General features: G+C 38.4%; 4 protein-coding genes across 11 annotated transcripts; all 4 read right to left on the bottom strand.

Moving 5' to 3' along the window:
• Positions 1-868: 868 nt before the first annotated feature.
• Positions 869-5,576, bottom strand: CNGC15 (cyclic nucleotide-gated channel 15). The gene is made up of 9 exons (XM_087118467.1): positions 5,509-5,576; positions 5,302-5,392; positions 4,783-4,860; positions 4,156-4,705; positions 3,857-4,069; positions 3,487-3,776; positions 2,119-2,230; positions 1,798-2,034; positions 869-1,719 (listed from the first exon to the last, which is right to left on the bottom strand). The coding sequence occupies exons 3-9, from the start codon at positions 4,809-4,811 to the stop codon at positions 1,048-1,050; spliced, it is 2,103 nt and encodes a 700-aa protein (XP_086974593.1). The 5' UTR covers positions 4,812-4,860; positions 5,302-5,392; positions 5,509-5,576; the 3' UTR covers positions 869-1,047.
• Positions 5,577-7,603: 2,027 nt separating this feature from the next.
• LOC111777491 (exosome complex component RRP41-like) lies at positions 7,604-11,533 on the bottom strand. Its single transcript, XM_023657126.2, has 8 exons — positions 11,376-11,533; positions 11,013-11,210; positions 10,414-10,492; positions 10,085-10,187; positions 9,880-10,000; positions 9,330-9,418; positions 8,313-8,462; positions 7,604-8,067 (listed from the first exon to the last, which is right to left on the bottom strand). The coding sequence occupies exons 2-8, from the start codon at positions 11,152-11,154 to the stop codon at positions 7,975-7,977; spliced, it is 777 nt and encodes a 258-aa protein (XP_023512894.2). The 5' UTR covers positions 11,155-11,210; positions 11,376-11,533; the 3' UTR covers positions 7,604-7,974.
• Positions 11,534-12,452: 919 nt separating this feature from the next.
• NCRK (Protein kinase superfamily protein) lies at positions 12,453-19,115 on the bottom strand. 8 transcript variants are annotated; one of them, XM_023657121.2, is made up of 12 exons: positions 18,986-19,115; positions 18,653-18,806; positions 18,435-18,586; positions 17,005-17,079; positions 16,753-16,872; positions 16,211-16,321; positions 15,340-15,612; positions 14,970-15,211; positions 14,566-14,862; positions 14,144-14,380; positions 13,670-13,897; positions 12,453-13,116 (listed from the first exon to the last, which is right to left on the bottom strand). In XM_023657121.2, the coding sequence occupies exons 4-12, from the start codon at positions 17,072-17,074 to the stop codon at positions 12,754-12,756; spliced, it is 1,941 nt and encodes a 646-aa protein (XP_023512889.2). In that variant the 5' UTR covers positions 17,075-17,079; positions 18,435-18,586; positions 18,653-18,806; positions 18,986-19,115; the 3' UTR covers positions 12,453-12,753. The 8 variants fall into 8 exon arrangements, with proteins under 8 accessions (XP_023512889.2, XP_023512890.2, XP_086974595.1 ...); XM_023657122.2 differs by having other exon boundaries at positions 18,435-18,491; XM_087118469.1 differs by lacking the exons at positions 18,435-18,586; positions 18,653-18,806; positions 18,986-19,115 and adding an exon at positions 18,236-18,318.
• Positions 19,116-19,925: 810 nt separating this feature from the next.
• LOC111777489 (E3 ubiquitin-protein ligase WAV3) lies at positions 19,926-24,405 on the bottom strand. The gene is made up of 2 exons (XM_023657117.2): positions 23,943-24,405; positions 19,926-22,271 (listed from the first exon to the last, which is right to left on the bottom strand). Exons 1-2 carry the CDS (start codon positions 24,141-24,143, stop codon positions 20,301-20,303), a joined length of 2,172 nt encoding a protein of 723 aa, XP_023512885.2. The 5' UTR covers positions 24,144-24,405; the 3' UTR covers positions 19,926-20,300.
• Positions 24,406-25,018: the final 613 nt, after the last annotated feature.

Genomic DNA, 25,018 nt, shown 5'->3' with positions numbered 1-25,018 from the left:
ATTTTCTCAATCCAACGTCTAAACTTTAAACTTTATAAGGCGGTATAATTGAAATTTTAGGTTTTCATTAAATCAATTTTTTAATATATATATCCAAAATAATTATTAATTTAAAAAAAATTAAAAAATTAAGGGTTTTTATTAGATATTTTTTTAATTAAAAAACTAAATTAATACAAAAATTTAATTTTGGAGGAATTTAAGTACATGGTTTGGGAATTTACTTGATTTATCATTATTGTCCCTACTTTTATGCTTATTTTCCATATATATGCAAACATAATAATTATTTTGGCTGTCATTTTTCTAATAATATATAAACTCCCCACCTAATTTGTACAAAATTAGAAATTTGGCCCTATTTTTTTTATTCACAATTTTATTTTACATTATTTTTTACCACGACTTTTAACTGTGTTATATGACAACCAAAATTCGATTCTATTGTCCCTAATAATGACACGTACGCAATAATTTTAAAGAGAGTAAAAAATTTTATACACAGTAACAAAAAAGAAATTAGGTTAAATTATTTTCTTCAATTAAATCTCATTTCGAGTTTATTTTAATTGTTCTTTACTGATGGTGGAGATGGGCCGTCCCTATGAAGGAACCCAGGCCCATATAATAATTGGGCCGTTGGATCTGTGTTTAGAGCCCATCATGCAGTATTGGGCCTTATCCACAAAACCAGCCCACGCCAATGTGAGGCCCAACCCATGAGGCCCGTGCAGTATTGGGCCCTTTTTCACAAATATTAAATCAAACAATTTATTCTTTTTTAAATCATTTTAAAGTTCAAAATTCTTACCATATGAACAAAATTACCTTGAAAGGGTCAATTTTGAAGAACTAAACATGGTGAAAGTAAATCGAACAACAGTAAAAATTAAAAATTAAAAGTCGATAATTTGATCAGTAACAGACTGATTTAGACACTAATTATCATCTTAAAAGTTCTACACATCAAATTTTCTCCATCGAACACAACTAGTAGTAGTGTTGATTCACCATTCACTCCACACATTTACAGATTCATTGCTCACTTCATTCCTCAACAATGGAGAAATCGGGCTCTTCTGGCTTTTGCAACGAGCTTACGACCCCAGCATCCGATACAGAACGCTTATTCATACCCCTTCGAGCATTTCCCGAACGTGAATCCAAGTTCGATGCCATTGGTGGTGAATGTGGGGACTCGACTTTGGTAGCTGGATAGCTCTCTCTAGCCCTGAGCTCAGCTCGTTCTTTACGTCTCTTATATCGCCGCCATGCAGCTTGAACAAAGCATGCAGCCCACGTTCGCCATTGATGCGAGTGAAATCGAAACTTGTGTCTCAGTTGTTTGCTATGGAGTCTTCTGAACTGGGAGGATACGAATTTCAAATCCTCTGCTATGAGAGCAAATGCTTCTACCTCAGAGATGGCTTTGACAGTTCGAGTCGAAGAAGGAAGTACAATGCTTGGACGAGGGTCGAGCGCCCAAGTTAGCAGCTCCTCACCACAGAAATCGCCCGGGCCAATACGACAGGAGTTGAAAAATCCGGTTCTACCGCCATTCGTGGTGTATGAATCAAGATGACCTCTGATTATAAACAACATTTCATTGACGGGGTCGCCTTCTCGAACGAGAAACGTGCCTTCTGTACTCAAGGCAGGTTTAAGTCTCTCGCATATTGCATCGAGCATTCTTTCATCCATTTGATCAAACAATGGAACCTGCCAAGACCCAGAAGAGAGTTCACAATTCGTGAGCAATCATTTCCATCAACGTTCCAGTTTATATATGAAACTTACCCGTCGAACAAGGTCGAGGCAAAGATGACGTTTGATGTCTCTACGGAGATCCAAGGGAAGGCTTCTAAGAAGGGCTTCTTCATCGACGCCTCGTGTTGCTATCCACTTATACTGATCATATCTGCGGACAGATTGTCTGAGCTCGGGAGGTAGCTGCCTATGATGCATCCATTGTTCTGTATCGGTTCTTCTTATTCTCCACTCTTCCAATCGAACAGTCGTCGATTGGAGGTATTTCTGCCAACAACATAAGCATCGATAATTTACGAGGCTTCACGACGTAATACGTAAATACGATGAACTAGTCTATGAAGGACTTACCTGCATATTACCAATGAGCAATGCAAACAGAACCAGTCCAAGAGTTGCTACAATTATGGCAAAAATTATTTCACCAACAAAAGTGCTTGTGGCAAGATTTTGTCCCAAAGAACTGCATGAAGTTGAATTTTTTTCAGATCAAACTCCTTAAGCCAGAAGAAGCACCCTTAAACAGCCCAAACGAACTCAACAAGCTTCACGACAACATAACGTTCTCCGGTTTCCAAATTTTCGACCATTTTATGGTTCAAAGAAAATATTTCTTCGAGAAAAACAAATCTAGAATATATTGTCCTCTTTCGGCTTTCCCTCAAGGTTTTAAAACGCGTCGGTAGGGAGAGGTTTCCGGGCTTTCCCTCAAGGTTTTAAAACGTGTTGGTAGGGAGAGGTTTCCACACCCTTGTAAGGAATGCTTCGTTCCCCCCTCCAGCTGATGTGGGATCTCACAATCCACCCCCATTAGGGGGCCCAACGTCCTCGCGGACATACCGCACGATGACTAACGCTTGTACCATTTGTAACAGCCCAAGTCCATAGCTAGTAGATATTGTTCTCTTTCGGTTTTCCCTTCTGGCTTCCCCTCAAGGTTTTAAAACGCGTCTATTAAGAAGAGGTTTCCACACCCTTGTAAGGAATGCTTTGTTTCCTTCTCCAGCCGATGTGGGGTCTCACAATCCACCCCCATTAGGGGCCCAGCATCCTCGCTAACACACCATCCAGTGACTGACTCTGATACCATTTGTAATAGTCCAAGTCCACCGCTAGCAGATATTGTCCTCTTTGGGCTTTCCCTTCCGGGATTCCCCTCAAGGTTTTATAACGCGTCCATTAGGGAGAGGTTTCCACACCCTTGTAAGGAATGCTTCGTTCCCCTCTCTAGCCAATGTGGGATCTCACAATCCACCCCTCTTAGGGGGCCCAACGTCCTTGCTGACACCCGCCCAAGTCCATAGCTAGTAGATATTGTCCTCTTTGGGTTTTCCCTTCCGGCTTCCCCTCAAGGTTTTAAAATGCGTCTGTTAGGGAGAGGTTTCCACACCCTTGTAAAGAATGCTTTATTCCCCTCTCCAGCCGATGTGGGATCTCACAATCCACCCTCATTGGGGACCCACCGTCCTCGTTAACACACCGCCCGGTGACTGGCTCTAATACCATTTGTAACAGTCCAAGTCCACCGCTAGTAGATATTGTCCTCTTTGGGCTTTCCCTTCCAGGAGAGGTTTCCACACCCTTGTAAGGAATGCTTCGTTCCTCTCTCCAACCGATGTAGGATCTCACACTTCCATACTGTGAGATCGATCTTTCTTATGAGAAGAATATGAAAATATAACTTTCTATTAGCATAATCAAAATGCAGGAGTAGCACACCTGAGATTCTTCAGGCCCCACCAAAGACAATAGAAGTACTTGTTGAAAAATGGAGAGGTCGTGACATGGAAAGTTATCGCGTCGCCATATATACCGAATTGATAAAATGGATCATCTGGATTGCATAAAGTTTTAATGTTGCTTGTATTAAACCACGAATCCCTTCGAGGGTCATCGACCTTATGACAGTCGAAGAATCCATCGTTACAAGATTTTTCAACCGTACAAAGTCTTCTCCAACATGCTTCTTGTCGCTCGATTGAAAGAAGGTACCAGCATGCTCCTAAAACCTTTTAAAAGAACAAAACAATATGAACAGTGCAACAAAGCAAGTTATTCGTTTTCATTTTAAACCCGAATTTCCACTTACATGGCTTGCCAACATATAAAGAATCAAGTTATAAGCAGCTCCAGCCCATGCTGTTTGTGTCACAAGTCCAGTGGCCTTAACAATTTGTGTCGAGAGCGGAAATATGAGAAAAAGCCTTGGGAGGTACTGAAATATGAGAAAGAACCTTAGGAAGTTCTTTGTGTTCGTCATTGTCGAACCACTAAGGTTGGGGATGACAATCCAAATCAGTACCTACAAAAGCCCAAACGCTTAAATCAACAATTCGACAACCTCGAGTTGATCATCAACGGAAAAGCAATCGATGGACCGACATATACCTGAGGAACTGGCACGGCTGCAATGAGATCGATCCAAAAACCATGGCGTAGATACCTTATTGCTATCTTACAAGGATCTATAACAAGCTCTCCTCTCCCAAATACACGAGAAGAAGGCGCAACATAAGCTGTACGAAACTTAACAAAAATCTGAATTGTGTAGAAAAGATCAGCTATCGATCTTATAGTCGTGAGGACAACTTCGACACCTACTCCTATATCGATGCACTCCTCGTCCCGGACCATAGGCAAGTAAAAGAAAAGAGGGTCTACAAACAACGAGACTAAACAAGCTACTAAAAATATCTTATTCCATCGCCTTATCGCTTGTCCTCTAGGATCCAATATTTTTCGTTGTACTCTCTCGTAATCCTCTGAGAAAACTCTAGACAAAACCTTAGCTCTTAATGATCTTCCAGACTTCCCAGAAGATGCAGTTCTCTTGCTGCTAGAATCCGGTATTTGTGTGCCATCGATATTGTATACGATCTTCGTCACACCGCCACCATTGATAGCAGGCAAGGTAGATGATTCAAGAGTGTCTTGGAACCTGAAAAAACATGTTGGAATCAAACATATAATAGATAAGATTGTGTCGTCTAGCTCGAGATCGAAAAGGGTACGAACCTAACGGATTTAGAACTACCAAAAGCCATAAAGATCTTCCTAAATGAAACCTTTGGCAGGTGTTCTAATGGAGCTAACCTGCAACACAAGAAAACAACATTATGTTATGTTCATTCAAGGCCACATAAACTAAAGGGGACAATTTCCCATGTCTAGTGAGACACCATGAATCATGTGAATTACAAGATAGCAGCAAGGATGAAGCTGTAAAGCCTCTAGAACTTCATAACTCAAATGAACAAGTTGGGCATGTGAGTATTAACTATTATAATACCCTTTTGAACAAACAAAAGCTTTCCAAATAGGTTATCAAAGAGAATCTCCACACCCACAAAAGATGCTGAAACAGAGATGTGGGTTAACTTTACTTCTTTCAGACGCTCAAGTTCATTAAACTCAGTCCAATTTTTTAAGCCAAATCATTCTCTTTCATTCACACACCGACAAGAGAAAGAGGGCTAAATAAGACAGCATTTCGATCAACACCCATGAAAGTTAATACTAGGTTTTGAAACATACCTGTTTTAGAACATGCAGAACAAGCCCTTTGTGTGGTTCTCGCCCAAACGGCGGCTTGAAACTCAAAATTTGAACGAAATGGAGAAATGGGCTTTGAAATGTTCAATGAAATAGACATGGGAAACGAACAGAGAGTACAAAATGGTTAGCTTTGTGGGTTGAATGAGAAGAATGACACTGAAAATTATGAAATAAAAAAATGGTTACCCAGAAGAGGCGCTTCTATGACTCTGTGAAAGAGACGGAACGAAGGAGATAGAGAATGGGTCTTTAGAAGTTTCATAAAATTGTGAGAAAAAAATTAAAATTAAAAAAAAAATACTTAAAAAAGTAATTTTTTTTAAAAGGAAAAAAAGGATTTTTTTTGTTTTTTTTTTCTCTTTACACTGCAGCTTTTCTTCTGTATAGATTCTTAGGAGTTGACTTTTTATCTTCTGTCAATGGACAAGATAAATTTTTTTTTTTTTTTCTTCTTCTTCATTTTCCTATGTTTCTAATTAAGGTTAGAATAAACAATGATTTAAAGTTTTAGTATGGGAGACAAGATTGCAACTTGGGCAATGAATTATAAGATGTAAATGAATATAGAATCAAACAATATTGGTTGTGTTAAGGTTTGTGTTGGATTTATGAACCTTCCATGCGACTTATTAATGATTTAAAATATATTTTTTTTAATATTTGTGATTTGGCGTGGTGGGTTTTTTTTTACGGGATTTAATTTTATGACTTCTTAAGTGATCGTGTATGTTTGAAACAGTTAAGCTATGTTCAAATTGTTCATTTCTTAATCAACGTTTAAGAGGAGTTTGTGATTACTAGTAAAGAGTCTTGTGTGCTATTTTACACTGCATATGATATTCTCTTTAGGCACTTGCTAGCTCTTCGCTTAGTCGTGTAAGGAGTATGTCCGAGAGGGTTATTACACTCACTACGCACTTGCATCACCACCCGAGCTGAGCAAAGCTTCACTAGTACTTTGCTTAGCACCTACAACTACAATGAATGTCGGAATCATTATTTGCTCGAGTTTTTAAGTAAGAATAGGATTTAAATTTGTTATTTAATGTTTTGCGTTTAATTTTAAAAGCAAAGAAGAAGGGAAAGAAATTATTAAAAAATTTAATTTTATTTTGAATTAAGAAAGAATTCAAATATTTCAAAATCAAAAGAAATAAAAAAATTGCTTTAGAAATGGAATAAACTAAAGGAAATAAAATAATGGTAACGTTTGCTGAAAGGAAAAAAAAAGAAGAAAGAGACAAGAAGAAAATGACGGTGGTGACCCTGTCAACGTAAAAGGCGCGTTTGTCTGTGAGGTAATAGTTGTTAATGGTACCCGGCCGTGATGGATAATAAGACAAACAAATAAAAAAACGCCACGGTGTCCGGCCTAACCCAATCCGATCCGACAAGACCAAATGCCAGCTCATCTATAGTAAACTAATTTAATCAAAACTCCCACAACTCACATCTTTCTCCCCCCACCAAACAAGGAACATTAATTACATACCCCTTTTTCTAATTAATCACACCCATTTACCCAAGTTGGATCATAGGTGCTTAAGTTTAATAATACTTCAAGCTATGCTCGAGTTGCTTAGAACAGTAAGGGTTGAAGTAGACTTTTGAATCTCAATTTTTTTTGGTCGAGTGGAATCCGTTAATAGAAAAGGGTTGAAATAGACATTCGAGTCTTTAATCAGCTGAATTATGTTCGAGTTGCTTAAAACCAAAAAGGGTTTAAGTAGATATTGAAATCTTGAACTTTTTGATCGAGTCGGCTTAAAATCGAGAAGGGTTGGAAGGAGGAAAATGTAGAGGAAGAGAGAGAGAGAGATGGGGTAGTAGGAAAGAGGGACTAAAAATGGGGCCAAAATGTGATATTTGAAAGGAGTGGCATTATATTGGACACCCCTTATGCGAGCATTAATAACACACCCATTTCTTGTTGTGTTCTGGTCCGCCATTGGAATGGTTTACAGAGTGTTGTGATTTGGCAATGGGTCCAATTCCAAATTGAACTGCCAAAATCATTTCCAAAGACTGTGTATAATGGATTGGATTCATACTATTTCTTTGCAGTTGCTCATACCTGGCATCGCGGTTCTAATTTTTAGTCATATGCATAAGACGGTGTAGATTGGCCTCCGAGTTCGGCATGCATGCTTCAGGTCAGGAATTGATCGTGCCCGAATGATAAACATTCCGTTTATGACAATCAAACTTATAAACACTACTTTCAGCAATAGATTTCTTTGTTTCGTTATCCACTAGCAGCATGCAGCAAGTTCAGTGACCGTTGCCTATATCAAATCTCATCTTACCTAAAAGGGATATCATTGTTAAGACACAAATACAAGAGGGAAACCGCCCAAATTGTGCGTTAAGGTCCCTAAGCAATCACTCGGTGGACGAAAAAAACGAAATATCACAAAAACCAGAGCATTGAACAAGTAGTTTCAAGCCAACCCACTATTACAAGTCAACTACGCAAATGAAAACTTCTCTCCTATTTCTTTGTCTTTTCCTTGAAAAAAAATGGCTATTTTTACTTACTGAAAAATCCAAATCAACCATTATCCAAAGATATTACATGCTTTTCTTTGTCATCAAAATTGGGGGTGGAGGGGAGGTGTCGGGACTTGTCTACCGAACTAAAAGAAACCTGTTTTATACCTCTGAAACCGTGGCGGCAGATTCCTTCAAGCATGACCGCATGATCGTCACGAGCTTACACGAAGCATCAAGACAAAGCTGCATACCCTGTGGTGGCATCACGAAAGCATCAGATACTTACACGCTGAGTAATCAAAGAGTGTTACTTCGTATATTTTCAGTACAACAAACCAATTCATACTCTACTGTATTCATAGTATCAAATTTTAAATAACAATATTAGACCCTGTTGTTTATAAAACCTTCTCTTGTAATTACTCTAAAAAACATCATTAATTTTGTAATTAATCATCGTCATAGTTGAAAGACGAAGTTCAAAGTTGATGTTATACCTCATTAATTTTAGCGGTTGACCATTCGCCTGTAATAGTGAGCTGAGTGACTTCGTAACGAGATGGCATACAAGTTATCATCAGACTTCCATCTTGGTAGTTTTCCTCTTCCAATGTAGGATCAATAAGAAGATTCTTACCAAAGCAGCTCTAGTTAACAAATAAGAGTGTAATTGTATCAGAACTTCAGAAATAGTAATTCGTAAGGATCATCAGTGCTTTATAGAAACAGGAAACAAAATTTAAGGTTCTGTTTTCAAGACAGCCAATTGTCATTTTATAGCATAAAAATATCTTCCTCAATTGCAGAAAGAAGAAAATAGGCAAGGGAACACAAAGAACTACAATCTCCTACTTTTAGGATTCAATTATCAGTAACCCAAATACCTGTATACATTCAACATTGTGTGCAATCAAAAAACTTGTATGGAAAGGAGAACGCATAATATACTTCACAAAATTAAATTAAATGCATGTTGCTGAAAGATTTTGTGAGATCCCACGTTCGTTAGAGAGGGGAACGAAGCATTCCTTATAAGGGTGTAAAAATCTCTCCTTAATAGACGCGTTTTAAAATCTTGAGGGAAAGCCCAGAAGGGAAAGTCCAAAGAGGACAATATCGGCTAGTGGTGGGGTTTAGCTGTTATAAATGGTATCAGAGCTAGTCATCGGACAGTGCGAGACACTAGTCAGAGTAAGGCTAGACCCTCTCCATAGTAGATGCATTTTAAAACCGTAAGGCTGACAACGATATGTAACGAGCCAAAACAGACAATATCTACTAGCGGTGGGCTTGGGGCTGTTACAAATAGTATCAGAGCCAAGTTCCGGACGGTGTGTTAACGAGGATGCTGGCGCCCAAGGGGGGTAGATTGTGAGATCCCACATTGAATGGAGAGGAACGAAACATTTCTTATAAGGGTGTGGAAACCTCTGCTAGGAATGGGCTTGGGATGGATAGAAATACAAAATTAATTATTGCAGAAACAGGAGAGTTAAGAATGTGCACAAGCATACCACAGAAACTGAGGCAACAAGATCATAAAGCATAATCCCAGCATCGGCAAGAGCAAGACTAGCACATGATATTACAACAGGAAGATCGCCTGCAACAACAAAATAACAATGTAGACAAAAGATTTAGTTTACATAAAAAGAACAGTATAAATTCTGAGGGTGCCGCAGAGAGCTAAGAAGAAAAATAGTCAGTTCAGGCTCCCAAGTGATGACAACAAGCACAAAATTCACATCATGAATACCTAGTTATAAAAGCTATAGCTAACAAATAGTTACGTGACACAAAAAGAATAACCAACATTCTCCACCTAGGTTAATGGACCATCTTCTTAAAGAGAGACAAAAACCAGCAACTGAAATTTCCATAACGTTATGAGATTAGAACATGATACTTTTGAATCTTCTCAAAAGGATCTTAGTTTTTTCTACTTCAAAATTGTATCATAACTACGTTGGTATTCTCACATGCGAATAAGCTAGATTACTGGTTCATGTTTATCTACCAATATACAGACAATTACCATCCATCTAAAACAATCCTTATACTTACTGCCTCCAGATTCCAACACCAAGGCAAATACATCCACAGTTGTCTTGGGGAATGTCTCCAATATTATTGCCCCTTCCAAAGCTTTATGTAGCATTGAGGAGAACTCCTTGTTTTCCGATCCCTAACAAAATGAAGTTGAAACAAAATGAGTTAATCAGAAGACAACAATCTAAACTATACAGAACAAGAGTAGTATTCTTCACACCTGTCCACGAACTGGAGTGGAAAATGTTGTATAACTGACGCTACAATTGAGCCGGCCAATATCACTATACATCATTGCTTTCTTACTTTCTCTAGGGCCGAATCTGATGAAAAGAATGCAGAATTTTAATAAAGGGGAAAGCTCTTAATTCATGCACAAAAAACTGTAAAACAGTAGCAAAATACTAAAACGATAAAAGGAAAGGAACACAAGTTTATCAAATGGGAAGTCCTCGTAGAAGCATTGGTATTCAAACTCTCATCAGCAAAGAGAAACCTAGAAATCACAGAGAGCACGATACTTGGAGTAGGAGGAAAGCTAAAACTTACACAGAAACAATGACCTTGGTGTTCCCAAACTCCGCATAAGCAGATCCTGAAGCAGCATTTACAGCACCAGTCCTAAAAACTGCCAGTAAACAATGACTTTAGTTTCAATAAAGATGGTATTTCAGTATAGATTCAACAACAAAAATGTAAAAACCACTGAGTAACATATGTTCAAAACCATCCTTTGCTGAAGTCAAGGACTTCATTATCAAGTACCAAGTGTACCGAACCATGCCTCCAAGGAAGAACCTTCCATTAAGACTTGAATGTCGAGACAACACATTTTTAACCATGCTATCAGGAAAAGGAAAAGCCATATAACCAATTACCAGGAAAATCTTCATCAATAAACTAATATGCTCAAGAACATAATCATGCTATCGGGAAAATATATCAAAAGCATACGAATACAGAACAAATTTGAATGCTCATCTGGTCTCGCATTGTGATAGTAGAAATAAAGCGCGCGTACTCTGTATTTAATTATTCCATAAACGAACTCCGCAAGGATAAACTAATTGAGAACGATAAGCTTAGACGAGCAGCAATTAGAAAGTGTAGTTAAGCATACATTAAATGAAACAATAGGATAGACATACAAGCAGGACGGCACTGGTGGAAGCTTCGGCCATCAGGGCGAACCCAGTCGACATCGTCGCTTCTGAAGATGGGTGGCCTGGTTTTGCGGGTGGTAGGAGAGGGAGAATACGTAGACGTAGCTGGTGTCGCTTTTTTGGCCATTCAGAACGCCAATGACTCCGTTCGTCGATAAGTTTGAAGGTTCCGCCACAAATTTCCTGAGGTAAGGCACACAATGAAGGGCTTCAGTAGAGATTTTGTTAGGAAAAAAGCACAAAAAATTCCATTTCGACAAAATAAAAACTCGTAATCCAAATCAGAATTTAGGGTTCAAAATCCAAGAAAATCGTAAGTACAAAGCGTCGAGATAAACGAACACAAACCCAGGATCGATCGGTCTATTCAAAGAGAGTGAAAAGAGTCTGTGTGTGTGGAGGAGGCCGAGGCACCAAACATTGAGAAACTGAACCTATGAAGCGAATGAGGCGCGAGACCAGTTCTATTTTGGTTGCAAAGCTTTTTGTCTTTTTTTTTTTTTCTTTTTTTTTTTCCTCTCTGTTTTTTCTTTAATATAAAATAATAGTTTTCTTTGTAATTTAAAGCCTCTATTGGTTGGCGGGTTGTTTATTTATTTATATATATATATATATATATATATATATATATGAAATAATAGTTTTCTTTGTAATTTAAAGCTCTCGGGTTGATATTTTGTTTGTTTTGTCAACTTGACCGACCAAAAAATAGAATTGTGAGATCTGGAAGAGTAGAACGAAACATGGAAATCTCTTACTAATAGACGAAACATTCTTGTAAGGGTGTGGAAACCTCTCACTAATAGACGCGTGTACTTGGACATTGCGATGCAATCAAATCACATCTCAACTGGATATGTATATTTTTAAGCGTTCACACTTTTGGTTTGTATATTCATAATGATACCATGAGTGCTTTAGGGCGTCCCCAAGATATGTTTTCCGATTCCGTGACACAATTACAACCCGTTTTTGCTCAACGGATACAAAACACCCATGCTTTAGCACCTAGTATAACAACCCCCCGGTGAAGAGGTTCTACCCTGTGGAAATGTTCTTTAATGAAACTTTAGCTTTAATCGGTCGTGACCAAGAAACCACCGGTTTCGCTTGGTGGGTCGAGAATGTCGACTTATCAATTTATCCAGTAAACTACTGGGAGCTCATGTAGTCCATGCCGGATTAATCGTATTCTGGGCCGAAACAATGAACCTATTTGAAATGGCTCATTCCGTACCTGAGAGAACAATATTTACTGGTATGCTTGAGTTCTTTCAACTTGACCAACAAAAAAATAGAGTTACACTCTAATCCATCCTAACATATATGTCCCATCCAAACTACTTTTATGTTACGTTCTTACTTTTGAGAAGCAAAAATTACAGAACTAGATGAATATAAACCATTTTTATCTGGCAGATGTCAGAAACAGAAACAAACTTGGACACGAATTTGTATATAGATTTGGCCTAACCATCACTGTACATGATCAAAACACTATATATGATACAGCGGTAGAAGACACGGCTGTTACAAAGCACACCACCCAGTTTTTCCCTTTCCTCTTGTTTTTAATGCAGGTTGAAGGGGAAAGCCGAGGAACAAATTTGGGATGTGAGCCTATGGTCATTCTGTGGGGTCTATTTTGAGAAACTACTCAAGAAAAACTGTGAGATGTGAGACTCTGATCCTCTTAACATGATCCACTCACTAGCTTTAGACTCTCTTATGAGGGAGATTTATTAACATTCGCAATGCAGAATGACTCGAGCCAAGGCTCAGTCAAGTCTACTGTTTCATCGTCCGAGGCTTGGACTTGGTGATTGTTGCCCTCAAGAGTCGAGGGGGGTACGGGTCTTTCGATGCACTCGAAAGAAACAACATCTTGGTTGCCATAGTTGCCAGCACAAAGTGAACGATCAATATCCAATGGTAATGAATGGCGATCGAGCCATTTGCGGGATGAAGCTTGCCTTGTCGTCACGTCATCAATGGGAATCACCTCTGTATGGACTTGTTTCCCTATAGGATTCGTTTCGTCCCTTACGCTGTCTCGTACACTCTCCTCACAACAGGCTGACAGTCTCCCCTTCATAAATCAAACAAAATAAAAGTCAAACACTCAACTGATGTGTAAGAAACAGGTTAAATCCTTGTTGCATATCAGAGTGCCCATCAATAATAGAAGCCTTCTGATTAAACACAACAAAAAGTCATACAAAAGATTTAACTGTTTTAATGGGTAGGACATCTAAAAAAACAAACTAAGCAGCCATTAGACATGCTCCATTATGCTCAAACTTCATCTCATCTAGAGACCATGCTAGATGTTAAGTTTGTAAGTGTGAGACAAAACATTTTATATAAAAGTGTAGAAACCTCTCCCTAGCAGATGTGTTTTAGAACCTCGAACGGAAGTTCGAATGGAAAAACCCATAAAGGACAATATCTGCTAGCAGTTTGAATAATAGGAATGAAATTTTTTTTGAGTTAAAAAGAAGGATTCGGCAGTAATGCATTACAAGGGTGCTATAACTGTTAGCAGTAAAAGAATGGCCAACTTAATATGTCAAGATGGTTCCTAAGTTCCCGCGACAGAGATACTAAATCGATGCAAAGTCAAAGATACTAACATGACTTACCTGAAAAACGTTTGCAGAAATGTTATTCCTTCTTGATTTATCGGGAGCTATATTTGAAAGTACTTGAACAACTTCAGTCATGGTGGGTCTAGCATCAGGGTCCAATAGCAAGCACTCCTTTGCTAAATAAGCCATTATTTGCATCTCTTCCTCCGGAAACAGTCCATCTAAATGCGGATCGGGCAACTCGGTAATGACTCGCCTACTATTTTGCAATCGGGGCGCAGCCTAGGAAAGGATAAAAAAGTATTCTGATCTGATTAGTAATTGATTCCAAGGTAACCTATCAAGCATACAAATATTTCTTTCCGGAGTAATTAGGTAAACGATGAATGAACTGCATACTTAAGATAGCTAATCTTGTTATCAATCAGATATACCAGTAATGAACAAAACTTTCAGAAGTTGGGGATCAGTTACTGACGAGAGTCATATGATTTATTAGAGTTAGCAAAATGATAAACTTTATTATACCCATATTGCAAGGCTTTCCTCTCCTTTGCTTGCTGATTTATGGATGGGATGCTGACCCGTTATAAGCTCGAGAAGAACTACTCCAAAACTAAAGACATCTGACTTCAAAGAGGCTCTTCCAACAATTGCATACTCCGGTGCAAAATACCCAAAAGTCCCCTGCATTCTTGCAGGAGAACTGGAACAGCTAGGAAGATCATCACCTCTTAACCTTGTAGCCATACCAAGGTCTGTTATCTGTACATGCATATGAGAAAAATTGGATTACTTATTTCGAACTGCAAAATAGAAATACTTACATGCTTCAACCAAAATATATAAATCTACAGATCAAATTGGTTATGAGAATTAAGTTGTAACAACAGCATATCTTATCATCAAAAGGCAGGCAGTTCATCTTATGGAATGTAATTACAGCTTACTTTTGCTCTCCAATCTTTATCCAAAAGAATATTTGTTGACTTGACATCCCTATGCAAAATTCTGGGAGCAGCTGCTTCATGAAGATACTCCAAGCCTCTTGCAGCTCCTAAAGCAATTGTAACACGAGTACTCCAATCCATTTTTTCCCCTGAAGCTGCATCCAAACAGTCTCTTAAATTACCCTTTGGCATGTATTCATATACCAAAAGCCTTTCAGTATGTTTCCCCCTTGATTCTGTGCAATAACCAAGTAGAGGCACCACGTGACAATGATGAAGTCTTGATAACAATTGTATCTGAACGGCAAAATATTGAAGAATATATAAGATAAGAATATTATTCTGCTAAAGATACAAGGAAAAAATGTGTCAAGTGATTATAAAGGAATCGGTGGAGCTCATACTTCTGTTAAGAACAAGTAGTCCACATCCGGTCCTCCTTGAATATTGAGCCGCTTTACTGCCACTGTTCTACTGTCCTTCAACTCACCACGATAAACAAAACTACTTCCTCCACGTCCAACAAGATGGGAGCTTGAAAACTTATTTGTTGCATTTTCTAACTCCGAGTATGAGAATTGGATGATTATCCCACACAGACTCCTAGATTTTGTCCTCAACAAGCATTGGTTCATGAAAAAGCATCCTGCAAAATGATAAGGCTATCAGCTAAGTAACAATCTTAGGCATATGATTGCAATTTCGATATGCTCAAGAAGGAATCCATAGATGCAAACTCAAAAAAAATTGAAAAGCCCCGTAAAACTAGCACACCTTTGATGTTATTCACAGGGGAACCCATCATAACCTTACTATCTGGTGGTGAAGAACTCTTGTGACTAATTAAGTTGGTCAAGCTGTTGTAGCTCATTAGCTTTTCTAACGAAAATATTGGAGTTTGAGCACGGCACTTGTCCCTTCGACAAAGATAGCAAACCACTAAGATGAAGAATGCTAATGTTATGATTATTACACATAGTGAGAGAATAATCACAACCACGTTGCTCGAAATATGCCTTTTAGAAGATGGTGACTCCGGAGGCAGTCCTGTAAAGAAGCAATGAAAATGTTATACAAGGAAGATTTAGCATGTCTTTATCAGTAATAGAACTTCGTAGTCATTTACATTACCCACATGCCACTCAAATGTAAAAGCGAATTTAACATTCAGATCCAGCATAGAAATAGTGGAACAGACCAGGATAAAACATAACAAATTCACATTCAAATCCACAGCTTTTGAGAAGCTTAAATAGCTGCCAAATTTCATAATTAAACAATAAACAATCAACAACCACAAAATTGTGGTGGATGCACAAGCAAGTACCTAAAGCAGTATAAAAAACAATCAGTAAGTCATGTTAAATCATTGAAGGCATTTTAGCAAATAGAATTCAATAATTAAAAGAATTCCTGACAACAATCTAAATAGAATTCAATAACTGCAGAACATTATTAAACGATTTTTGCTATTTATATCAATTAAGAAAAATAGTTTATACCCATTCATATAAAATCATGCTTAATTGACATTTCTGAAATAGGTTCTACTCTTTATTGGTGAATTAATGACACAAGAAGAGAAACTACTGAGATAAACAGGCACTAAAAATAATCAACAACGAAGTGAGAGATTGATGTGTACCAGAAGAGCAGTTGCAGGAGGTAAAACAGTCAGAATCACGGGGATTGGCTGCAACTTTTGGGAAGCCATCGGTTACACATATGCATGTCCACATTCCAATTACCCCAACATCTAAATTAAGGGGCTAATGTAATTAGTATGTCACGTAACTCAATAATGAACTCCCAAAAACCAAAGCAAAAATGAATAGAAAATTCATATATGAATGACTGCGACCATCTTATTTCTCGTGCAGAGCTTCTGAAAGAATATCTGATGCATATACAATCTTTATAATCTCAAATGTAACTGCATCATTTTAAAATAGTAAATACTTTCCACCAATGTTTTTGGATGATGTGATGCTAAAAACTATGTTTCAATATAAACAAGGCGATACTAAAGATGATATGCTGATTGACATAGAATGAGGAGAATTCAGATGATGCTCAACCTTAAAAGCAGTCCAAAGAGATCATAGCTTTTTCAACATTGTTATAGCAACAAATGATGATATTTCAAGTATTCAGGATGACTAGAACATTTAAGGATGCTGGTTGTACCTTGCGTACATGAACAAGATGTAGAACAGTTTGCACCAAGTGTTAATTTCTGATTTTCTTGGTATGGAGAAAAACATCTACACGTCCAGTTGCCAGGGGTGGATGTATCGTAAGTGTCAGCTGACACCAAAACATAAACATAGAGTAAGCCTGAGAGTATCTACGAGGAAGTTTAACCCAAAAATTAATGAAACATGGACCAACACATCAGAGGCAAAGTTTAGTAAAATATATTGCTCCGGATATACTGACCACAAAAGGCTTGTTGCATCAAGATAAAGCTTATTAAAGAGATAATGGTGGTTGCCACTTCGCGCTTCATTGTATCTGAGTTAAAGAAGAAAACAATACTGGTAAATATAATTTGGGAAAAATGGATAATTTAAGAAAAAAATACTGTAGCAGGTTAGAATTTGACTAGCTCACAAGTTGATCAACAAACAGTTAAAATTTTCCAGACATTTAAACGAACACACTGTATATTTAAGCATGACATATATAAGAAATGTAGGATTGTATTGAATTTTTTATTTTCCAAACATAATTTTACAATGATTTATGAAAACCCACGGTGACTACTAACTGTTTAAACATTTATTCAGATAAACCAAACCGGAAAGTAAACCCCAAAATCTTACTTAAGTACACATAAATGTCTGATTACAGAACGACATGTGGAACCAGGAAACAAAATTGTTTCAACTTCCAATTCAAGTCACGTCAAAAACTAGGACACCCAGCCAGGCATATGAACCGCCCGTAACTGATGGCCCCTCCATCATTAATCCCCCCAACAGAACATTTAAAGTTTGATAAAAACAAGGGAAACATTTAAGACAATTACTACCTATCTTTAAATCTTCGCAATAATGTACCTGCTTTATTGAGATCGTTCAGAACAACCCAAGTAAGGAAGGAATTAAGCATTTAACCAGAAACAGACAATCTTCACTGCTCTAATCAAATAGCAAAGCTAATTGAGCACCCACGAGTATGGAAGAGCTTTTGATCCATAATTTAAGCTCCAATTCAACAATTAATACCACATTAAGAAAAGTAAGAAAAATGAGACATACCCAGATAATAAAAACAGTGGATTGAGCACGCCAACTACAATTTACAAAAAAAAAAAAAAAAAAAAAGGGTGGAAGATGAAGAGAAAAACTGGCAAGGAAGAAAAGGTACATGACAGAAAAGGAATTGTGGTGGACAGAGACCGCTAATGGTTCGGATATATTCTGAATGGGAATCAGGCTGAAAACAGAACAGAACCCATCGACTACCACTCAGAAAGTGACCCATCTGCGAATCCGAAAGGGACTGCTCAACATACAACAAATAACAAGTTACTACTCTCATACTGTCTTACCTTCTGACATTGTTTATATTCTACTTTTTCGAAAACACCATCTCTACCAACGGATAAAACCCATCTTTAAAAGGGAAAAAAACAGGAGCCAAATGAACAACGGCTGTAGATTACCAAACTTGGCTTCGAAGACATGCAAAAATTGGAGGAGTTTGCAAAGCGAAATATAAAGTCGAGTTTCAACGTTTATCCCAGAACTAGAAAGAAAAAAAAAAAAAAAAAAAAGGTGAAAACATAATTGAAGAGAAAAATAAATAAATCATAGCCTCGAATTTCAAGGGGACCCGATAATGAGTCCCACATCCCCACCAACCTTGTGTCGGCTATGTAGACCGCCAAATTGTGGACCCTCGCTACTGATCAGAATAATCTGGAGCGTACAAACAATGGACGTTTAGATAACGCCAAATTATGGCTCAAGAATGAGAATCCAGCTTCGTCTAGCCAAGTAACGTACAACTGAAGCTGCGTCGTGAATAGAAATCATATAAGCCCCATTCCAGATCGACAAACAGTAAAGTTTCTGCTTACCAAGTAAATTAATAGACTCTGCCTAAGATTGCGTAGCTCTAAACTATAAGCCGGAGTATGCTCTTGCTCCTGCGGAAGCCATAATCCCCACCAAGAAGAAGCTCTATGATCTTCGGTAATAAACTGATTACAAGGTTCCACTTCTTCAATCAAGCTACAGGCGTACCAAAATTACAGGAACGTTAGAGAAACAAAACGAGAATCAATGAAGAAGACAGCGATCAACTTGACAAAGGAAATTTCCTTGAAGCGCATTACAAAAACAAGATGGAAGGTTTGAATCGGAATACAATAAACTAAAATCAGAGTAAATAAGATCAGAAGGAGAATTACTTGATACAGAGAAGCCTCGGACGTCCGAGAGTGAGGAAGCGGGAGAGCCTCTGAGAGTTTGAGAGAAAATCGAAAGGAGGCGCCAACAGGAGGAGCCGAAGCCAATGAAGGGGTCTGAAATATAATGTGGGGCCTTTTTCTTTTCTTTTCTATTTATTTTTTTCGATTTTTTTTATTTATTTATGCTAAGGTGGTCCCCAGTTTCGTCGGCTATATGCCACGTGGCAGTACGGGCTTATTCATATTTGTTAGAAACTCGATGCGGCTTCGATTGGATAAATAATCATATATTATAAATTTCGCTTAAATTTCTTTTTTTTTTTTAGAAAATGTATTTATATTTAATCATTTTTTTAATAAATAAAATCCTTACCACCATCATTAAAGTAAATGATTTAATTGTGTAACGCACCCAACTTTATGATTAAAAATATTTAATTCTATTTTATTTTAATCTCATAAAATTTCCATAAATTGCATTTTTAGAAATATATATTTAATATATTATTTTAGCCGACAATAATAGTAATAGACTTGCTTTACCGAAATTGGAGAGAGGAAGGGAAAAAAAGAAAAAGAAAAAGAAAAAAAAGAAAAAGGGAAAGAAAATGATAAATTATACCAATTGTCTTTTAACTTTATAATAATATTTAATTTTATATTTAAATTTTAAAAAATAATTTAATTAAAAATTTAAATTTATTTTCGACCGACAAAAACATAATAAATGATGTGATAATTATATCTATGAAGTTTAGACTGAGACGAATGGAATCCAACCGTGAGACTGACAATAATATGTAACATGTCGAACAATATCTGACCCAACAAGAGTATAATCGAAACCAAAAAGCGTCAAATCAATACTGACAAAGGGATTGTCTCGAAGTACAAATATAACAAAAACGAGGGGGCTGTCACAAAATAATAATTTTACTTGGGGGGGTCGCCACAAATTTCTTAATAATTTGGACTATATTACAGAAAAATATATATATATAATATTTATATACAAAAGCAGCCCCCACCCCCAGGCATCAAACGGGGCCAACATCGATGTAAGGTAGCTATATACTGCACACTTTTATATAGGAAGGCTCCTGTAACGCAGCGTCACCCTGCCATGGCTTTCGCTTTCTTTTCAGAGTCAAATAACATTCCCCGCCCATGTGAATCAAAAGGGTTCTATCAAATCAAATCAAATAAATCAAATAATAGTAATCTACTTAGAACCATGATGAACAGATCAATCAAACATTGGAATTGCAGGGCCATTTGAGCTTCAATACAGCTTCTGCTTATCAGTCACTACATGTTACCCTGGCGGCGGCGGCGGCGGCGGCGACGGCAGTGGCTGTGGTGATCTGACTGGGAAGGAATGAGCGGGACGAAGTGTTCTTTGAGACGGGGGCGCCCCTAATATCAGTGTCTGAGAACGAGACACCATATCCATCATTGATGGCGTTTGATAACTTTGCACTGCGCTTCCCATGTCTACTGAATTCCCTCTTGCGGTTGCTCTTTGCCATGAATGCGAGCTCAATCCCGACAGCACGTAAGCTCTTCCAGACGCCTCGTAGATACGACGACTCGCCATTCTCTCTTGCATTTCCTTCAGTTCAGCGCAAAGAGAGGCACATAATTGGTCACCAGCTCTAGCAGATGCTGATTCAGACACTATTCTGTTACAGTTGTCCAACATAGACACTGCACCGGATAAATCGCCTCGCTCGGCAGCAACTCGGGCCTCCGACATCGCCTCTGCCGCTCGAAATCTATTTCGTTGCCTGTCTACTTGCAATGACACTACTTGTTCGCCTACTACTCTGTCTGGCCTCTGAATTTGAACCTCACATTCATCAGCCAAAGTGATCGTCTCCTTGGTGATGGGGTGCTTGTAAACGCTTTTAACCTTTAGCAATGGCATGTCACCTCCGAACTCATGAACTGGAACGTTGAGAGTCACCAGAAAGTCCCTCTCTTCTTCAGCATACAAGTCTCCGAAGTAGATGGAGCCTAATCTTGCACGTTCTGTGATGCTGGCTTGGTAACTTCCTGCTTTTATTGAACCAAGCTGCAGACTTGGGTGAATGCATCTAACTTCAACTTGCAAATCCTGCACCACCACGCTCAAGAGGCCACCAATGCACTGAGCAAATGCATCCTGGATCGTGATTTCGGTTTCTATGAACGAAAATGTGCCACCAGATGCATCAGATATCGTGTGCATCGTCACAGCGTCGTGGTCAGCGCCGAACCCGAACGTATGCACCGGAATCTGCTGCAATTCAGATTGGTTATTGCGATCGATCGAAACCGGAAGGAGGGACTGATAGCCTATTTGAGGACGAGCACTGCTAGGACCATTAAAAGTATATGTATCCTGTCCATCAGACAGCAGTATAATACTAGCAACAGGGTTCTTCAACTTGCGGTCTACCAATACCTTGGCACCTTTCCTCAAGCCTTCAGCAATGTTTGTCCCACCATTTGATGTTAGAGCATTAACAGCTTGCAATGCCTGCTGTCGTCCAGAGTCGGTCATTCGACAAAGCGGGAAAAGGCGACGAGCGGTTGAGGAGAATGATATGACGGAAAGTCGATCGGAAGGGCCAAGATTCTGGATCACAAACCCCATAGCACGTTTGAGCAGGCCAAGCTTAGTACCTGCCATACTGCCGCTAACATCAAGCACCGTTACAAGGTCAACCGGTGCACGAGAAGGTTGATTCAACGAAGGCAATGCAGCCTGAATTCTGGAGTAATTTTGTGTTGCAATGGAGAGAGGAGCCTTGACATGGACTAGCACAGAGAAATGATCATGAGAAACTGATCTTGGAACAGCTGAAACTTCTGGGTACGTTTTGACCTCTAATCTATCAGTGCAGCCATGAACACTGGCAGCATCATTTGATGTGTTTCTCTCAGTGGCATGAGGTTGTAGATCCAAAACTTCATCATCATCATAAGATGCTGGTTCAGGGACATGAAAAAGCGAGGCGATCTGCCTAGTTGTATTGGTGCGTGGAGGAGGCATCCGTTGAACGATGGTCATCCATGGATCGTCTGGGGCGAACCGAACCGAGTTGGTTCTCGGCCTAGAACAATCAGAATTGGTATTCTGGAAAGGGATTTCTTTCCACTTAGCTCTGCAAATTGGGCAAACTTGGTTCCCATGCTTTACATTTGAGGTAATGCATTGGAAGTGGAAAGAGTGAGCGCACTCTGCAGTGAAGATAGCAGCCCCATTCCCTGCTTTCATGGTGGTCAAGCATATTGCACACCTCTGTGATTTAGAACAAAGATGCATTGATGAGAAAGAATCTAAATGAATATTATATCAAATGAGCAATTCCAGATTCAAATAGTTTCCATAACTACACAGAAATACTTCATAATATGATCACTTTTTCCCGTACGGATTAGAGTCATTAAAGCTTAATACTTTACATGTAAGAGCTCAAGTCCACCACTAGTAGATATTTTTCGTTTTGGCTCATTACATATCACCGTCAGCCTTACGAGTTTAAAACGTGTCTGTTAGAGAGAGGTTTTCACACCCTTACAAAGGTGCTTCGTTCCCCTCTCCAACCAATGTGGGGTCTCACAATCCACCATTCTTGGGGGCACAGCATCCTCGCTGGCACACCGCTCGATGTCTGGCTCTAATACTATTTGTAATAGCTCAAGTCCACCACTAGCAAATATTGTCTACTTTGGCCTATTACGTATCGCCGTCAGCCTCACAGTTTTAAAACGCGTCTATTAGTGAGAGGTTTCCACACCCTTATAAAGAATGTTTCGTTCTCCTATCCAACCACCATGGGATCTCACAATCCACCCCCTTGAGAGCCGGCGTCCTCTCTAGCACATTACCCAGTGTCTAACTCTGATACCATTTGTAACAACTCAAGCCCACAGCTAGTAGATATTGTCCATTTTGGTCCGTTACATATCGTCGTCAACTTCACGATTTTAAAACACGTCTCCTAGGAAGAGATTTCAACACCCTTATAAGAAATGTTTCGATCTCTTCTCAAACCGACGTGGAATCTCACAATGCTATTAGATGGAGAAACATAATATGAACTTTTTAAAACAGGAAATCATGAGTTGTTTGTGTTTTCCTAGGTAGTTTGTTTTCCTTTTTCCAATCCCTTCCCCATCCCCACAACTTCTCTTTTCCCCCTCTTTCTTAGACCAATTGTCACTCAACAATTAGCTAAGCTGACCACAGAAAATCTCAAAATCAACAATGGTCAAATGGGTTCTCTAAAAACACGCCATGAAAAGGGGAAACATTGGGCTCTCCAACAACAAAAGCACTTCCATGGAGGGAATCGCTGAATCCAAAATATTATCATCAATCAAATCTTACTTTTTCCCTTTTCATGAGAGAGAGAATTCAACATAGTACTTTTTAAGTTCATCAAATGATCAAAGGTTCTTGAATCTAAGAACAGCCCCACCAACCACACCCCCACTTGATCAAACGTTAAAAGATAGCGAAAGAAAGAAAGAAAAGATCATAACATAAACAGTCAGAAACAGAACCCGACAAGAAATAGCCTTCTTGACAAATCAAAACCAAGTTCTAATAAATCCAATCACTGCAGGAACACTGTACCCCACACGAATTACAAAAGAGGGTAAAATATTTAAAAGGGATAAGACCAGAAAACACCAATACCCTCCTTCCATCGAGAGTTGAAACTTATAGCAGCACCCACAATAAACATTATGACAGAGTTGAAAACAAAATCATTATCTAATCAGAATCACAGAAACACGTTGGAAATTTACTTTTAATCTAGTAATTGAAACGATCACTACGAACCCAATTGTAGAGATTCAATAAAAAAAAAAAAAAAAAAAAAAAAAACAAGCAGATTAATGAACCCAGAACACAACAAAACAGGGAAATCGAATTGAAATAGCAAATGACAAAGAAAGAGACCTTCGAAGATCTCGACCCATTGGATTGGCGGGTCGGCGTGGATTGGCGGCAATTTAAACTCCGACCCATTGGAGAAACAGATTCAGAGGATCTGGGGGCAAGCGAATTCGACGGCATCGAATCCCCAGCAACACGAGGAACATGAAGACACATACCATTTCCAAGAGCCATTTTCACCTTCTTCCATTTGCTTGTAGCCATTGCGCGCTAGCGTTTCAGAGAGATGCAAAGCCGTAGAAACAGAAATACATGTGAAGTAAAAGGAATAGGGTGGCTAGAAAGCGTCTCGTGGGCTACAAAAGCAAAGGGGAAAAGGAAGAAGAAGGGTGATGGAAGCAATAATGGCGGTGGAAGAGAGGGAGTTGGGGAGGGAAGGATTGAATGAGAAATGGGTACTCTGACTTTTTGGCTTGCTGCTTGCTTCAGTTCTTAGTTTTCTTGCCTAATCTTGCTATTCTTGTTGCCTAAGCCGTCAATTATATTCCTATTATAACTGCTCGATAACAATTGCAATGTTCTTTAATTTCCCATTATGCCCCTCTCCCTTTCTTTTATTTTCATTAATTGCCACTCTTTTTATTTATTTATTTATTTATGATTTTACCATTTTTATTTGTTTGAATTAAGTTTATAAATTTCAAAGGTCGTATTTGATTTTTATTAATAAATTTTAAATTTATAATAATAAATAATGTAGGTGTAATTAATTCCATAAAGACAAATTGATTGCTTTTTTAAATAATTATTATAAAATTAAATATAATCTTCCATTTATTTGCTTACTAAGCAAAGAAAGAAATATATTCAAAGTGGAGCGGAGTGAAGAATTTCATGTACGTCTCGAAATTTCTCGTCTCGATACTAAAAAATTACAAGATTTTTGCCTCCAGTCTAATTTTTCTGTCTCTATTGGAAGAAATTGTGCAAGAGAACTCTCCGGACTATTAGGATCCATTGTGTCTACTCAATCCCTTTCGAGTGTGCTAAGGAGATTAGCCCTCGGGAAAGAAAAATGTAACTTTTGTTTCGGGTCAGTTTCTTTGATCCCACATTAATTGAGGAGATGAACGAGTGCT

The sequence above is a fragment of the Cucurbita pepo genome, chromosome 16 (assembly GCF_057944985.1).
Source record: "Cucurbita pepo subsp. pepo isolate OVF chromosome 16, ASM5794498v1, whole genome shotgun sequence".
In the NCBI taxonomy this organism is placed as follows: Eukaryota; Viridiplantae; Streptophyta; class Magnoliopsida; order Cucurbitales; family Cucurbitaceae; genus Cucurbita; species Cucurbita pepo.
The sequence above is the reverse complement of the archived record's forward strand: the minus strand, read 5'-3'. Positions and strand labels throughout refer to the sequence as shown.

What these genes read in the sequence shown, in the direction of transcription:
- CNGC15 (XM_087118467.1), bottom strand. Translation starts at nt 4,811, where the DNA reads ATGGCTTTTGGTAGTTCTAAATCCGTTAG. An exon ending in TGCTCATTGGTAATATGCAG is followed by an intron (nt 2,035 to 2,118) that starts GTAAGTCCTTCA and finishes TGTTGTTGGCAG; the next exon opens with AAATACCTCCAATCGACGAC. An exon ending in GCCTCGACCTTGTTCGACGG is followed by an intron (nt 1,720 to 1,797) that starts GTAAGTTTCATA and finishes GGGTCTTGGCAG; the next exon opens with GTTCCATTGTTTGATCAAAT.
- LOC111777491 (XM_023657126.2), bottom strand. Translation starts at nt 11,154, where the DNA reads ATGGCCAAAAAAGCGACACCAGCTACGTCTACGTATTCTCCCTCTCCT. An exon ending in ACCAAGGTCATTGTTTCTGT is followed by an intron (nt 10,188 to 10,413) that starts GTAAGTTTTAGC and finishes TCTTTTCATCAG; the next exon opens with ATTCGGCCCTAGAGAAAGTA. An exon ending in GGTGTTGGAATCTGGAGGCA is followed by an intron (nt 9,419 to 9,879) that starts GTAAGTATAAGG and finishes TTGTTGTTGCAG; the next exon opens with GCGATCTTCCTGTTGTAATA.
- NCRK (XM_023657118.2), bottom strand. Translation starts at nt 17,679, where the DNA reads ATGCTTAATTCCTTCCTTACTTGGGTTGTTCTGAACGATCTCAATAAA. An exon ending in GAACGATCTCAATAAAGCAG is followed by an intron (nt 17,080 to 17,627) that starts GTACATTATTGC and finishes TCTTTAACTCAG; the next exon opens with ATACAATGAAGCGCGAAGTG. An exon ending in ATAAAGATTGGAGAGCAAAA is followed by an intron (nt 14,381 to 14,565) that starts GTAAGCTGTAAT and finishes ATGCATGTACAG; the next exon opens with ATAACAGACCTTGGTATGGC.
- LOC111777489 (XM_023657117.2), bottom strand. Translation starts at nt 24,143, where the DNA reads ATGGCTACAAGCAAATGGAAGAAGGTGAAAATGGCTCTTGGAAATGGT. An exon ending in ATGGGTCGAGATCTTCGAAG is followed by an intron (nt 22,272 to 23,942) that starts GTCTCTTTCTTT and finishes TCTAAATCACAG; the next exon opens with AGGTGTGCAATATGCTTGAC.